This window comes from Ctenopharyngodon idella, chromosome 2 (genome assembly GCF_019924925.1).
Source record: "Ctenopharyngodon idella isolate HZGC_01 chromosome 2, HZGC01, whole genome shotgun sequence".
NCBI lineage: Eukaryota > Metazoa > Chordata > Actinopteri > Cypriniformes > Xenocyprididae > Ctenopharyngodon > Ctenopharyngodon idella.
Genome location: NC_067221.1, coordinates 11,095,825 through 11,108,418, shown reverse-complemented (window position 1 = coordinate 11,108,418; position 12,594 = coordinate 11,095,825). Strand labels below are relative to the sequence as shown.

The following is a 12,594-nucleotide window of genomic DNA, read 5'->3' as shown; positions in this document are numbered from 1 at the left end:
AATAATGAATGTTTCAATATTCTGGTAGTTACCAGCAAGGACAAAATGTTCTACAATATTGAATTTTGATTGCAGTTAGGTTACGCTGCAGTAAAATGCTTTAAAAACTTGAGTTTAAAGGGCTTCTGGGAGTTTAAACTGGTGGATTTTGATGTTGGAGTTGGAGTTTGAACAGTCTTGGCTCATTTGAACATTCTGTCAATGTAAGTCTATGGGATTTTTGTGATTTTTAATCTTCATTTTAGGAAAACCATAAGTTGATCAGTTAGAAAAGATATAGTACACTAAGTCAGAACAGTCTGAAGGTCTGACCAAAGTTTGGAGATGAAAAAAAGACAACACTGGAGTCTCATATTTGATCTCTAAATATATCTGAAGCATTGTGACAATACTATTATGTAAAAAAAAAAAACACCCCATCTGACATATTAAGGCCAATTCACACTGTACTGACAGATAACGACCAATGTGCACAACCGCCAGATTACAGTATGTCACTTCCCGACATTACACGACACGACAAACGCTGACTGAACACGAAAACAAGCGCCGTCCAATGCCAACAGATGCCTACAGGGGTAACACACTGATCCAACAAAACCTGACAAAGTATCTGTTGCCATTGGTCGGCATCTGTCAGTTCAGTGTGAATTGGCCTTAAATTATACTTAATAAAATGTTATCACAACTTTTTCACAATGTTTTTACGATGTAGTTGTGGTAGCTGGGTAGCTACCAATTTTGAAGGCCAAAACTGGCATGAACTAAAACCATAAACATTTTGAAGTACAAAAGCAACCACTGAGGAATCAACTACATTTTTTTTTTTTATTTGAACTAGCCTGCATGAGAATGAGATGCTTAATCTGGTTTTGTTTTGATGCTTCATCAAGAGCCCAGTATTTTAAAGAGTGTGGCGTGACCGCAAGCTCATGAATCATTTATGTGCTGCACTGCTCCTGCTCTTCAATCTCAGCCTCTCCTCTGTGTTTTATGTTCTGGAAGGCAGAGGTTGTCATCTTTGGCTAACGTTTTGCTGTAGCACAATCAATAGAGTCAAAAGTCAACATGTTTCACTCTGACATGCACCACGTGGGCTGCTAGATGATGACAACTGTCAAAAGGCATTTCTTCATACAACATTCACCTTCTTGTATTTGGATTTCAGATGCGATAAAGAGCAAGAAAATTCTCATTTTAGCAAGAAAAAGGTCCAGTTACCTTGATTGTTCCAGCGAAACTTCTCATCTGCAGAACTGTAGAATTAAGGATAGAACAGATTTAGATGTATCATCAACACAAACACTGAAGTGATCATAATATTTTTTTATGGTAAAGCAGACACAAGAGCATCAGTGAGGTCAGGCATGATGGGGCATAGCTCGTGATTCATCCCAAATGTGTTCAATGGCTCAGATTCAGTGAACCATTTCTTCACGGACCTCGCTTTGTGCACAGGAGCATGTCACACTGGAAGGGCCCTATTTTACTGTAAATGTTTGTCTAAGGAGATTGTACGGCTATATGCGTGATTTTATGCACCTGTTATTAAAGGGTATAAGTGAAATAGACATATCTGCCAAAACTTTGGAGTCAGTAAGATTTTCCCCCTGTTGTCAACAATTTTATCCCTTAAAAACTCATCTTTGATCACCAAAATGACACATTTAAATGTTTTTTTCCTTGAAAAAAAATCTTCATGCCTTAAAATAGCTTGAATGTAACTCTACACCCTTGGCTCATTTATTATACACAGTTCTATGAATATGCAAATTAGCCCCGCCTCCACTCACTCACACCAGCTCTGAGATCTACTCATTGATGATCACACATTGACGTGATTGGTTACAAGGTAGTTTGTGATGTCAGAAACACCTGCGTTTTTGAGACTGTCTTTGGTTCACTGCAGTTTTAAGGAGAAAATACTCAGCAATGGTGTTGACTTAGGCACATGGTTTGTCTTAAAGCATATTAAAAACACCACATAGACATATAAACAACATTAAAAGCTTGATTTTCACCACAGAGGGACTTTAAGAAATGAAAACTTTTATTCTGCAAGGACAGTAAAGAAAAGATTTCGGTTAAAAAAGTGCTGTTCTTTTGAACTTTCTATTCATCAAAGAGTCCTGAATGATGTATCTGTACTGTTTTCAACATTGATAAACATAAATGTTTCTTGAGCACCAAATCAGAATATTAGAATGATTTCTGAAGACTGGAGTAATGATGCTAAAAATTCAGCTTTGCAATAACAGGAATTGCATTTTAAATAAATTAAAACAGAAAACAGTTATTTTAAATTTTAATAATATTTAACAATACGGTAACACTTTAGATTAGGTTCCAATTTTCACTAGTTGCTTATTAGCATGCATATTACTATTATATTGGCTGTTTATTAGTACTTATAAAGCACATATTAATGCCTTATTCTGCATGACCATATTCTACATCCCTAAATCGACCCCATACCTAAACTTAACAACTACCTTACTAACTATTAATAAGCAGTAATTAAGAGTTTATTGAGGCAAAAGTCGTAGTTAATAGTTAGTTAATAGCAGTGGCGTAACTTTGTATTAAAAAGTGGGTGGGACAGGAGTGAGTGTGTGTGTGTGTGTGTGTTTGTTATTGCATATTAGAAATGTACGATAATAAATGCACAATAATTGACATAGAACTCGTGTTTAATGTGATAGTTTTATCCTTACATCTACTATAATACAATATATTGTTAGTCTCAAGAGTATTTACATTAGTGAATAACTACGTAGATCCGCTTTAAAAAAGTATATGGCCTAATGGTCTGGTGGTAGACTTTTTGTCAAGCGTGCAAGAGGTTCTGGGTTCTAATCCCCCCTAGTATAGTTTATTTTATGTTTTTCCTCATTAAAACCAAAGATGTTCATCAGTGATTGTATATCAAGAGCAGGGACATATTTGTGTGCATTTTGTTTTGTGTTTTCTTCACCACAGAGTAAAGCGATAGTCTAGATTGAAGCGCTTGTCCATGTGAAGGCTGCGAACTGTGCAAGACCGTCAGAAGAACACTGTTGCGCCACTGATAACAGCGGCAATGAGCACTGTTTCAAAAACAACACATCCCAGCGCCAGATTGCCTCTTTTTTTAACACAAATGTACAAATTGCTAATCAACTAGAGATTTATGTTGTATTAGATACAGCTGCGCTGCGAGATGTTTCAAAAAGTGGTGGGAACAATATCGACCCTGGCAAAAATTGGTGAGGGGAATTACTCCCATGGTTATTAGTGATAGTTGGACCATAATCTAAAGTGTGACCAACAATATTACTGTTTTTACCACATTTTTTATTACATAAATGCAGCCTTAATGAACATAAGAGACTTCTTTCAAAAAAATCCCAAAATACTTTTGGCCATGTGGTGTTACTAAATACTTTAGCTGCCATAAACTGCTTGTATAGCTGTTTACCCATCAAGTTCATAAATCTATTTGTGCACACTCTGAATCACATAACTCGATCAATGAAGTATCATCTCTGTTGTAGAACACACAAACAGTAGCTATGATGATTATGGATTGGGTGGAAATAAAGGCTTGAGGAAGAACGTCGAGTCACATACCCCTAATCAATGACCAGGTTTGCCACAGCACAGTATATAGCGGCCTGCCCTACCCGTAACGCTATCAGGAGGCTAAACGCTCACCCATTGTCCTTGGATCCTTACAGCAGCTGCTAAATCACTCTATTGATTTTCTTCCGGCGAGTGTGTAAGGATTCATTTTGTGAGGCTGTCTGTGTTTGTGCGGGGGTGACGAATCGCAGAAGAAAACAAAACGCCACATGTTAATAGGGCCACGGCGTTGTTCTCCTAAAACCCATTCATCACCGATTCTTCCGCGAACAATGCATGGACAGAGACAGGCTCCCAGAGAGTGAGCAACAGAGATGAGCCACAAGGCATTTTTAGCCAAACCCCCGATTTAATGAGTGAGTCGACCCGCTTTCAAACAAGCATTAACTGTTTTCATCCTAATAGCTCCCTATAAAAGACAATTACTGGCTAAATATGTCAGGTAATTACACGCAAAATAAATAAATAAGTCTTCTAAGGTAGATAAACACAGATTCAGTTGTAAGATATGATTATGAGTGCCTACAGCACAAAATAAATAAATAAAAAACAACTAATTGTTCCCATTGGCTGGAAATTGTCGTTCAATTTCCAGTATGCTATAAGACTGACAATTGTGATATCACTCTTGAAGACGTCTGGCTAGATAACATCACAATGATAGCACAGAATGAGTCTGTCTTCATGGGGATCATTAAAGCCTTTTAGGATGAAGATATTTTTCTCTCCCAAGATAATTAACTTGAGAATAACGACATGACAGATGAGGCAATCACAGCTGTGGGTCATTGTGTGGTCAGTAGTTAATCACTGTTCTTTATGTGCTCCATTTCCATATTGACTCAACATATTAGCTGAAACACTTGGAGCAATGTGATTTGGACCATTACAATTAGCACTCTGATTTAGTGTTCTTTGCCTCCATTCTGGCAAAACTATTTGTCTACATATTGTTCTACAATTATTCACAAATATCTTCTTGGTTTGTAAGTAACAAACAAAGGAACGTGGACTGCAAATAAATGCTAAATTGATGAATAATCTCACCTATCAGTGGCACCTGTTGCATAAGAAGGTGATATCTGCTGTTGAGATTTGGTGATAATTATATGCCACCTTAATTTTTGCTATAATTATTATTCTTTTGTTGCTTGAAACACAGTTTCTGATTATAGCATCTATCTATGGAAATATATTACTAAAAAAATACAGATATATAAATATGTATGAATATTTTTTTATTTAATTTAAAAAGTTTTTTTTTTTTAATTATTTAAAAAAAAATTGTTTAATGCCATCAAATGTCAAATTAGATAAATCATTAACTGCATTAAATACATTTATATAAACACTTTTAACAGCATTAAATCCAATTAGTTTCAAATACATTTGTTTTAAAAACATTTATCTATATTTTAGGGCTGTCAAAAATAACACATCAGTTTCTGCAATTAATATTTTCTGTATTATGTGTTAAAATATTTAATGCAATGAATGCAACATCCACATTAATTTTGGAGATTCAGTGTGAAATTATGTATTAGAATATAAAAATACATTACAAATTTTAATGTTAGGTGCGATTAATTACAAAAAAAAAAGTTAGTTAATTTTTTTATTCAATTGACAGCACTAAAATATAAACATACACATTATATATGTACAGTGCCCTCCACAAATATTGGCACCCTTGGTAAATATGAGCAAAGGTGGCTGTGAAAATAAATCTGCATTATTTATCCTTTTGATCTTTCATTAAAAAAAATCACAAAATTCTTACCTTTCATTTTAGTAAAACAATTAAAATGGGGGGGAAAGCTCATTATGAGATAAATGTTTTTCTCTAGTTCACGTTGGCCACAATTATTGGCACACAATTATTGCAACGTCCGTTTGCCAAGATAACAGCTCTTCACCTATAATGCCTGATGAGTTTGGAGAACATCTGACAAGAGATCAGAGACCATTCCTTCATGCAGAATCTCTACAGATCCATCAGATTCCTAGCTCCATGTTGGTGCTTCTTCTCTTCAGCTCACTCCACTCATTTTCTTTAGGGTTCAGGTCAGGGGACTGGGGCGGCCATGGCAGAAGCTTCATTTTGGGCTCAGTAACACATTTTTGTGTTGGTTTTGATGTTTGTTTTGGATCATTGTCCTGATGGAAGATCCAACCACGGCCCATTACTGGATTTCTAGCAGAAGCGGTCAGGTTTTGATTTCATCTGTTAGTATTTTATAGAATCCATGATGCCATGTATCTGAACAAGATGTCCAGGACCTCCAGCAGAAAAATAGGCCCACAACATTAGATCCAGCAGTATATTTAACCGTGGGCATGGGGTACTTTTTATCCATGTGTGCACCAAACCCATCTGGTGGGTTTGCTGCCAAAAAGCTCTTTTTTTAGTTTCATAGAAGCCGGTCTTGTTTGAAGTTCCAGTCTTGTCTGACAACTGAATATGCTGGAGATTGTTTCTGGATGAGCGAGGAAGATTTTTCTTCAAACCCTCCTGATCAACATGTGGGGATGTAGGTGCTGTTTGGTAATTTTTTTTAGGCTTTCTAAGACTCAAGACTCAACTAATCTCTTCTCCAGCTGTGATCCTTGGAGAGTCTTTGGCCACTCAAACTCTCCTCCTCACCACACATTAGGACGATTTGGACACACATCCTCTTCCAGGCAGATTTGTGACATCTTTAGTTGATTGGAACTTCTTAATTATTGTCGTGATAGTGGAAATGGGGATTTTCAATGCTTTAGCTTTTTTCTTATAGCCATTTTCTATTCTGTGAAGCTCAACAATCTTTTGCTGCACATCAGAACTATATTCTTTGGTTTTACTCATTGTGATGAATGATTAAGGGAATTTGTGCCTTTGTGTTTCCTCATGTTTATACTCCTGTGGAACAGGAAGTCATGGCTGGACAATTTCATGTTCATGATCACCCTGGTGTGCTAAAAAAATGTAAATATGAATGGGAATATACTTCAGAGATATTTTACTCATAAAAAATTCTAGGGGTGCCAATAATTACAGCCAAAGTGTTTTGGAGAAAAACATTTATTTCATAATGTGAATTTTCCCCACACTTTCAATTGTTTTACTTCAATGAAAGGTTATATTTTTGTGAATTTTTTGAATGAAAGATCAAAAGGATAAAAGGATAAACAATGCAGATTTACTTTCACAGCCACCTTTGCTCATATTTACTAAGGGTGCTATGTATATATATATATATATATATATATATATACATACATACATAATATGGTAACACTTTAGATTAGGGAACACATATTCACTATTAAGGAATATAGAATATGGTCATGCAGAATAGGGCATTAATATTTGCTTTAGAAGTATATAATATGTGAACCTAGACCACAAAACCAGTCATAAGGGTTTAATTGAATCATCTGAAAGCTGAATAAATAAGCTTTCCATTGATGTGTGGTTTGTTATGATAGGGCTATATTTGGCCGAGATACAACTATTTGAAAATCTGGAATATGAGGGTGCAAAAAAATCAAAATATTGAGAAAATCGCCTTTAAAGTTGTCCAAATGAAGTTCTTAGCAACGCATATACACTCACAAAAATAAATGTTTGATATATTTACAGTAGGAAATTTACAAAATATCTTCATGGAACATGATCTTTACTTAACCTAATGATTTTTGACATAAAAGAAAAATTGATCATTTTGACCTATACAATGTATTGTTGGCTATTGCTACAAATATATATATATGTGTGTGTGTGTGTGTGTGTGTGTGTGTGTGTGTGTGTGTGTGTGTGTGTGTGTGTGTGTGCGCGTTTTTGTGATTTATGAGGACACAAATTTGTATAATGACATGGGTATTACACTGGTATTACGACATAAACATGTCCTCATTAAAAAATAGCTTTAAAAACATACTAAACAATGTTTTATTAAAAATGTAAAAATGCATAATGTTTTCTGTGATGTGTAGGTTTAGGGGTAGGGTTAGTGTAGGTGTATAGAATGTACAGTTTGTACAGTATAAAAACCATTACGCCTATGGAATGTCCTCACTTTGATAGCAATACAAACGTGTGTGTGTGTGTGTATGTGTGTGTGAGCGCACGCGTGTGTGTGTAAAAGTAAAAGCAATCTCATTCAAAAGATGTAAACTTTATTTATTTTTATAATTTGTGCTGTGGAACCCACATTACCTAGCTGCCTAAACTGCAGTAACACTAAATGTTTTTTTGTGTATGTTTGTTACAGCCTGTTTGCCTTGGATTGTCATAGGAGAAAGAAAGTTGAGATTTTGGTGTGAAAGACTGAAAGTGTGCTATGAAAAGCTGGAACAAAGCTGAGAGCGGCTTTTGTTCACTGCTAACGTATGTGAAAAGAGTGAAAGAGGGAGGGAGAGAAGGCCTGCCCTAAACTACTGGGGGTCAATGAGTGCCTCCCAAGTGACAGACAGAAAGACAGACACATGCCATCAAAAAAGAGAGGTTGCTTGCTATTTCAAGCTAAATATATATAATATAGAGAGGAATTTAAATGTAAAATAAATACAGCTTAAAAAGAAGAATATCACCTCAAATAGATTGATGTTGAAATTCAAATGTAAGATTACACACATGAAACTGGTGATTTTCACAAGCGTTTGATCGAGGGGGTGGGGCTAACTACTTTCCCATGTCTTCAGTGCTGTGCATAGGCCATGCTGTCTGACAAAGCATGTGAAAGGGCTTCACGTGATTGTATTAATGAGTGCGGAGCAGAGGCACTCATCCGTAAGAGCCAGGCCACCCATCATTAAACTCTAGATGAGTGAGACTAAAATAGTCCTTGTTAGTCATGGAACTGTATGTGAGATATATAACATAGAGAGCAATTTATCATGAAACATTTCAGCTAGACACATAGAAACAATCTATTTAATCAATTTAGTCGTTAGGGCTTCAAGATTAAAGAGACAGTCCACCCAAAAAGAAGACTTTCATTCTTCCATAGAACACAAACTGTGAATTTAAGACTATCCTGCCCACTCCTTTCTTTATATTGAATGAGAATGTGAGCGGTCAGTGTCAAGCTCCAAAATGACTAAGAAATACTATAAAAGTATCATAAAAGTACCATATTCCAAGTCCTCTGAAGCCATATGATATCTTTCTGTGAGGAATAGGCTGAAATTTATGTCATTTTGCCAATCGAAAGCACTCCTACAGTCCTTGAAAAGTCAGTTTAGCAAAGACATGAGAAAAGCAGAAACAATCCTGTGTGGGCTTTTGGACTGTTCATGGAATGATATACAATACTCTACAATTCAAGAGAGATGTAACACAGTCCTCAGAGAGGAATACATTTCAATCCCAGTGCGAGAGAGCATCCCGTAATGAGAGAGCCCCTCTTGAAGTGCTGAATCATGGCCATCTTTCTCACGGCAGAATTGTGTCAGAGGATATGAAAGCAATGGCTGGTGCTGCACAGATGCTGTACAGCTGCTCTGTGATGGCAAACACTCTTTTACAGTGTATTACTATGAATGGCATGAAGGTAAAATACTTTCACTACAAATCACAGCAACATAAACATGAGTCCCCAGACACCTCTGCAGCCCCGGCTGGCACAAAATGGCTCTCGTCTGGAAACTGACTCATGAAAATTTATAGTAGTTTTAATATAGTAACACCCACTGTGGTAAGTTGTTTACAAAATGTAGTGCTTATGTATATGGAATACCATCAGGACTTAACGTTAACACCCGCCAACCCGCCAAATGCGGGTGGATTTCAGCAGTGTCACACAGTCACTCAATACTAGCCACTTTGGCGGGTTGAATTTTATATACAATATACATTTTTCAATTGTAGTCTTTTAAAAAGGCATCTGAAATAATAAACTTAGTGCAATGTAGTTTTGTCAAAAATATAGATTTTTCGATACATATCAATACTGAAATATCTGAAACGCTTCCAATACTTATTATAAAAGAGACACAATACGAGCTGTGCTTTCTCGCTCTCTCATTTCTCCAACAGCGAGTCGACACACAAACCCACCTCCCCTCACTCACTCGTTTCATTTGCTCCGAATATTGTTGGTTGTTACAGGGCTTGAATTTCGGTGTGGGATTGCACGTATTGCGCATAATTTTACTCATTCCCGCAGATTTTGTGTTCACACCCAAAGTGCGTGTACATAAAGCTGTCTCTCAGTACTAAATAGAGTTCTTTTTCGCTGCTTATTGCGCTTAAACAGTTAAAAACACAAAATAGAGTCAAAATACCGGTCTTGGCGAGTATTCACGTAAACACAGTCAGTTATGTTTTAAGTGAACATAAACAGTTGAGAAAGAAAACGCATGTGTAACAGTATAATGGATCCGTGCATCAGGTCTTAAAGTGACAGCAGCCTAATATACCTGCTGCCAAATTATGAGATAATATTAAAAATATCTATATGGCAGTTTTTCCCCATGGTATCGATGACAAAATTGTGGCCAGTGAAAATGCTGAGTGGCTAGTTACTTTGGAAAACCACTAGCCACAGCGGCTGGTGAGCAAAAAAGTTAATGTCAATCCCTGAATACCACGGGAGTTAATAAAAAACGTACTATTGTGAAATATTATTACAATTCAAAATGACTGTTTTCTATTTTAATTTATTTTTAAAAAGTAATTTATTGATGGCAAAGCTGAATTTTCAGCATCATTACTCCAGTCTTCATTGTAACATGTTCCTTCGGAAATCATTCTAATATACTCATTTGGTGCTCAAAAATAACATTTCTTATTATTATCAATGTAGAAAACAGTGCTGTTTAATATTTTTTGTGGAAAAATGACACTTTTTTCAGGATGCTTTGATTGATTGAAAGCTCAAAAGAACAGCATTTATTTGAAACAGAAATCTTTTGCAACCTTGTAAATGTCTCTTTTGATCACTTTTATGCAATTTAACGCATTATTGTTAAATAAATTAATTTTTTTTGTTGTTTTTTGTTGTTGTTGTTGTTAATACTACGCAATCAAATTAGTATTAAGCAATCCATGGTTTTGAATCAGTTATGACAAATACCAAAGTTACACTATGGGTACTATTCAATAACTATGGTAAATTCAGGTAAAGTCACTTCATTTATACTTTTTAGTGTTTCAAACGGAGTTTCCAGACTGATTTAGATTTAAAAACACAATTGAATCACGCTACATCCTCAATGCTAAAAGGAATGAAGGAATGAAAGACAATAAGACAACAGCAGTTAGCCTGAGCAATTACAGGATCACACTTCCTATTGTAAGTCTGCTTTTTACAAGGACAAAATGTTATTTCGAGTGCATCTGAGGATGTGGTAGGTCATTAGGCTGACAGCATGAGTGATGTCACATGTAGAGAGCTCAGTGGTTAAGATCTGTGTTATGCTAGGTCAGTTTAGTTAAGCTAGGCAGCAGTGTGCCGCTTTGTCACAAGGCAGATCGAGTATGTGTCGCTGTCTAGCGGTGACACTTCCACTGGCATGGACAGCCATGTAATGTTGTCAAAAGACAATTTCCTCTTCTTCCTTTGTGTAAAAATACACCAGAAATCACATTAAGACCGAAAACATTAGCATTAGATAATAATAAAAGAACTGATAAAAATTCTATGATAAATGCCATAGTATTGCTATTTACGCCTTTTTCAGAAATTTAGCTATATCTGAATCAAAATGTGTTATACAATATTATAAATCTCTTCCAAAGAGTAATTTTTATAAAGCTAATGAGAATTAATGCATTCATCACATGTCATTTAGCATAACCTGGTTACTGAAAGCTACCTTCAGTGCAATAATTGCTGGGTCGCCCCAGTAATTGAGATGCAGACAGTATCTTTGTCTTTCAGTCACCAGACTGGGTTTAAGTCTACACGGTTAGGCTGAAGTCAAACAGTCCAGGCTTATAACTGAACTTGGGCAGCAGAAGAAGCTTTCATCACCTCTTAAGCCTGACAGATTGCCTGCTAAATCAATACGCTCTGTATTCCCTGTACTGTATGGGGAGACACTTAGACACTTTAGCGTGAGTCAGCCAGTGCAGCAGACTCCCTTAATATGCTTAATATCCTGTAAGAATGGAGAGGGATTGTCTGAGCACAGACACCCCGGGTGCATAGGCAGATGGGAAGGTTTCTTACTGCCAGCGTATTCAATCCTGTCCCTTCTAGACGGGTTCAACAGGATGAATTTCAATGGGTGCGTGTTGAAAACAATAGAAAATCCTGAAAGCTCAAAATACCCCACAGATCATTTATAATAGCTTGTTAAATTTGACCCTATTTGGGTGTGAACAAAAACATGCTGTAGAAGAGGGTGGAGCTTCAATAGCTCGCGCTTCGGTTGCTCAACAACAACAAAGCTGGAGAATCTCACGCAGCCAAAATGACGATCGTCAGTAACGGTGTTCAGCCTTACATTGTTCAAACCGGAGTCGGACACTGATGGAGAGACTCAGGAAGAAGTTACAACTGGACGTTTTTGAATGGTTATTGGATAAATTTATGTAGTTGCTGTGGAGTTGATTCAACTGTGTCCAAATATATGCCTATTTCCATACTATATAGTATTGCAAAAATAGTAGTATATCTGAATTCATAGGATTCAGTATAGGTAAAAAATTACCCGAGCAACTTAGGCTATTACTGGCTAGCAGAGCTAAGGCCCCAATATACTCACGGCAAAGTTCTTTTCCGTTCTTCATTTATGGGTAAAATGACGTTCAAAATACATGAGCAGCGATATACTGTTATCTGACCCCACCCACACTGCTGAGAGCGCCTTTTAGATGAATATGTAAATATGTGCTGCACGCTTTCCTCTCAGTAACAAAATAAACACAACAAAAACAAGCATTTTTTATAGAAAGCATAAAAAAAGGATCTAATCATAACAACATGGGTATGTTAGCACAAGCTCTGCAAAATAGCACTCCAGAAAAGTCACATCACGTTT

The 12,594-nt window shown here is 36.4% G+C and overlaps 2 protein-coding genes across 7 annotated transcripts in view; both read right to left on the bottom strand.

Moving 5' to 3' along the window:
* The window catches only part of rgs20 (regulator of G protein signaling 20), a 192,292-nt gene that overhangs the window by 99,075 nt on the left and 80,623 nt on the right, over positions 1-12,594 (bottom strand). The window lies entirely within an intron of this gene.
* The window catches only part of ctnnd2b (catenin (cadherin-associated protein), delta 2b), a 91,706-nt gene that overhangs the window by 48,740 nt on the left and 30,372 nt on the right, over positions 1-12,594 (bottom strand). For all 6 annotated transcript variants that reach the window (XM_051883149.1, XM_051883151.1, XM_051883148.1 and 3 more), the window contains one exon: positions 1,222-1,256. In XM_051883149.1, the coding sequence (XP_051739109.1) occupies positions 1,222-1,256 (35 nt within the window). The remainder of the gene's footprint in view (positions 1-1,221; positions 1,257-12,594) is intronic.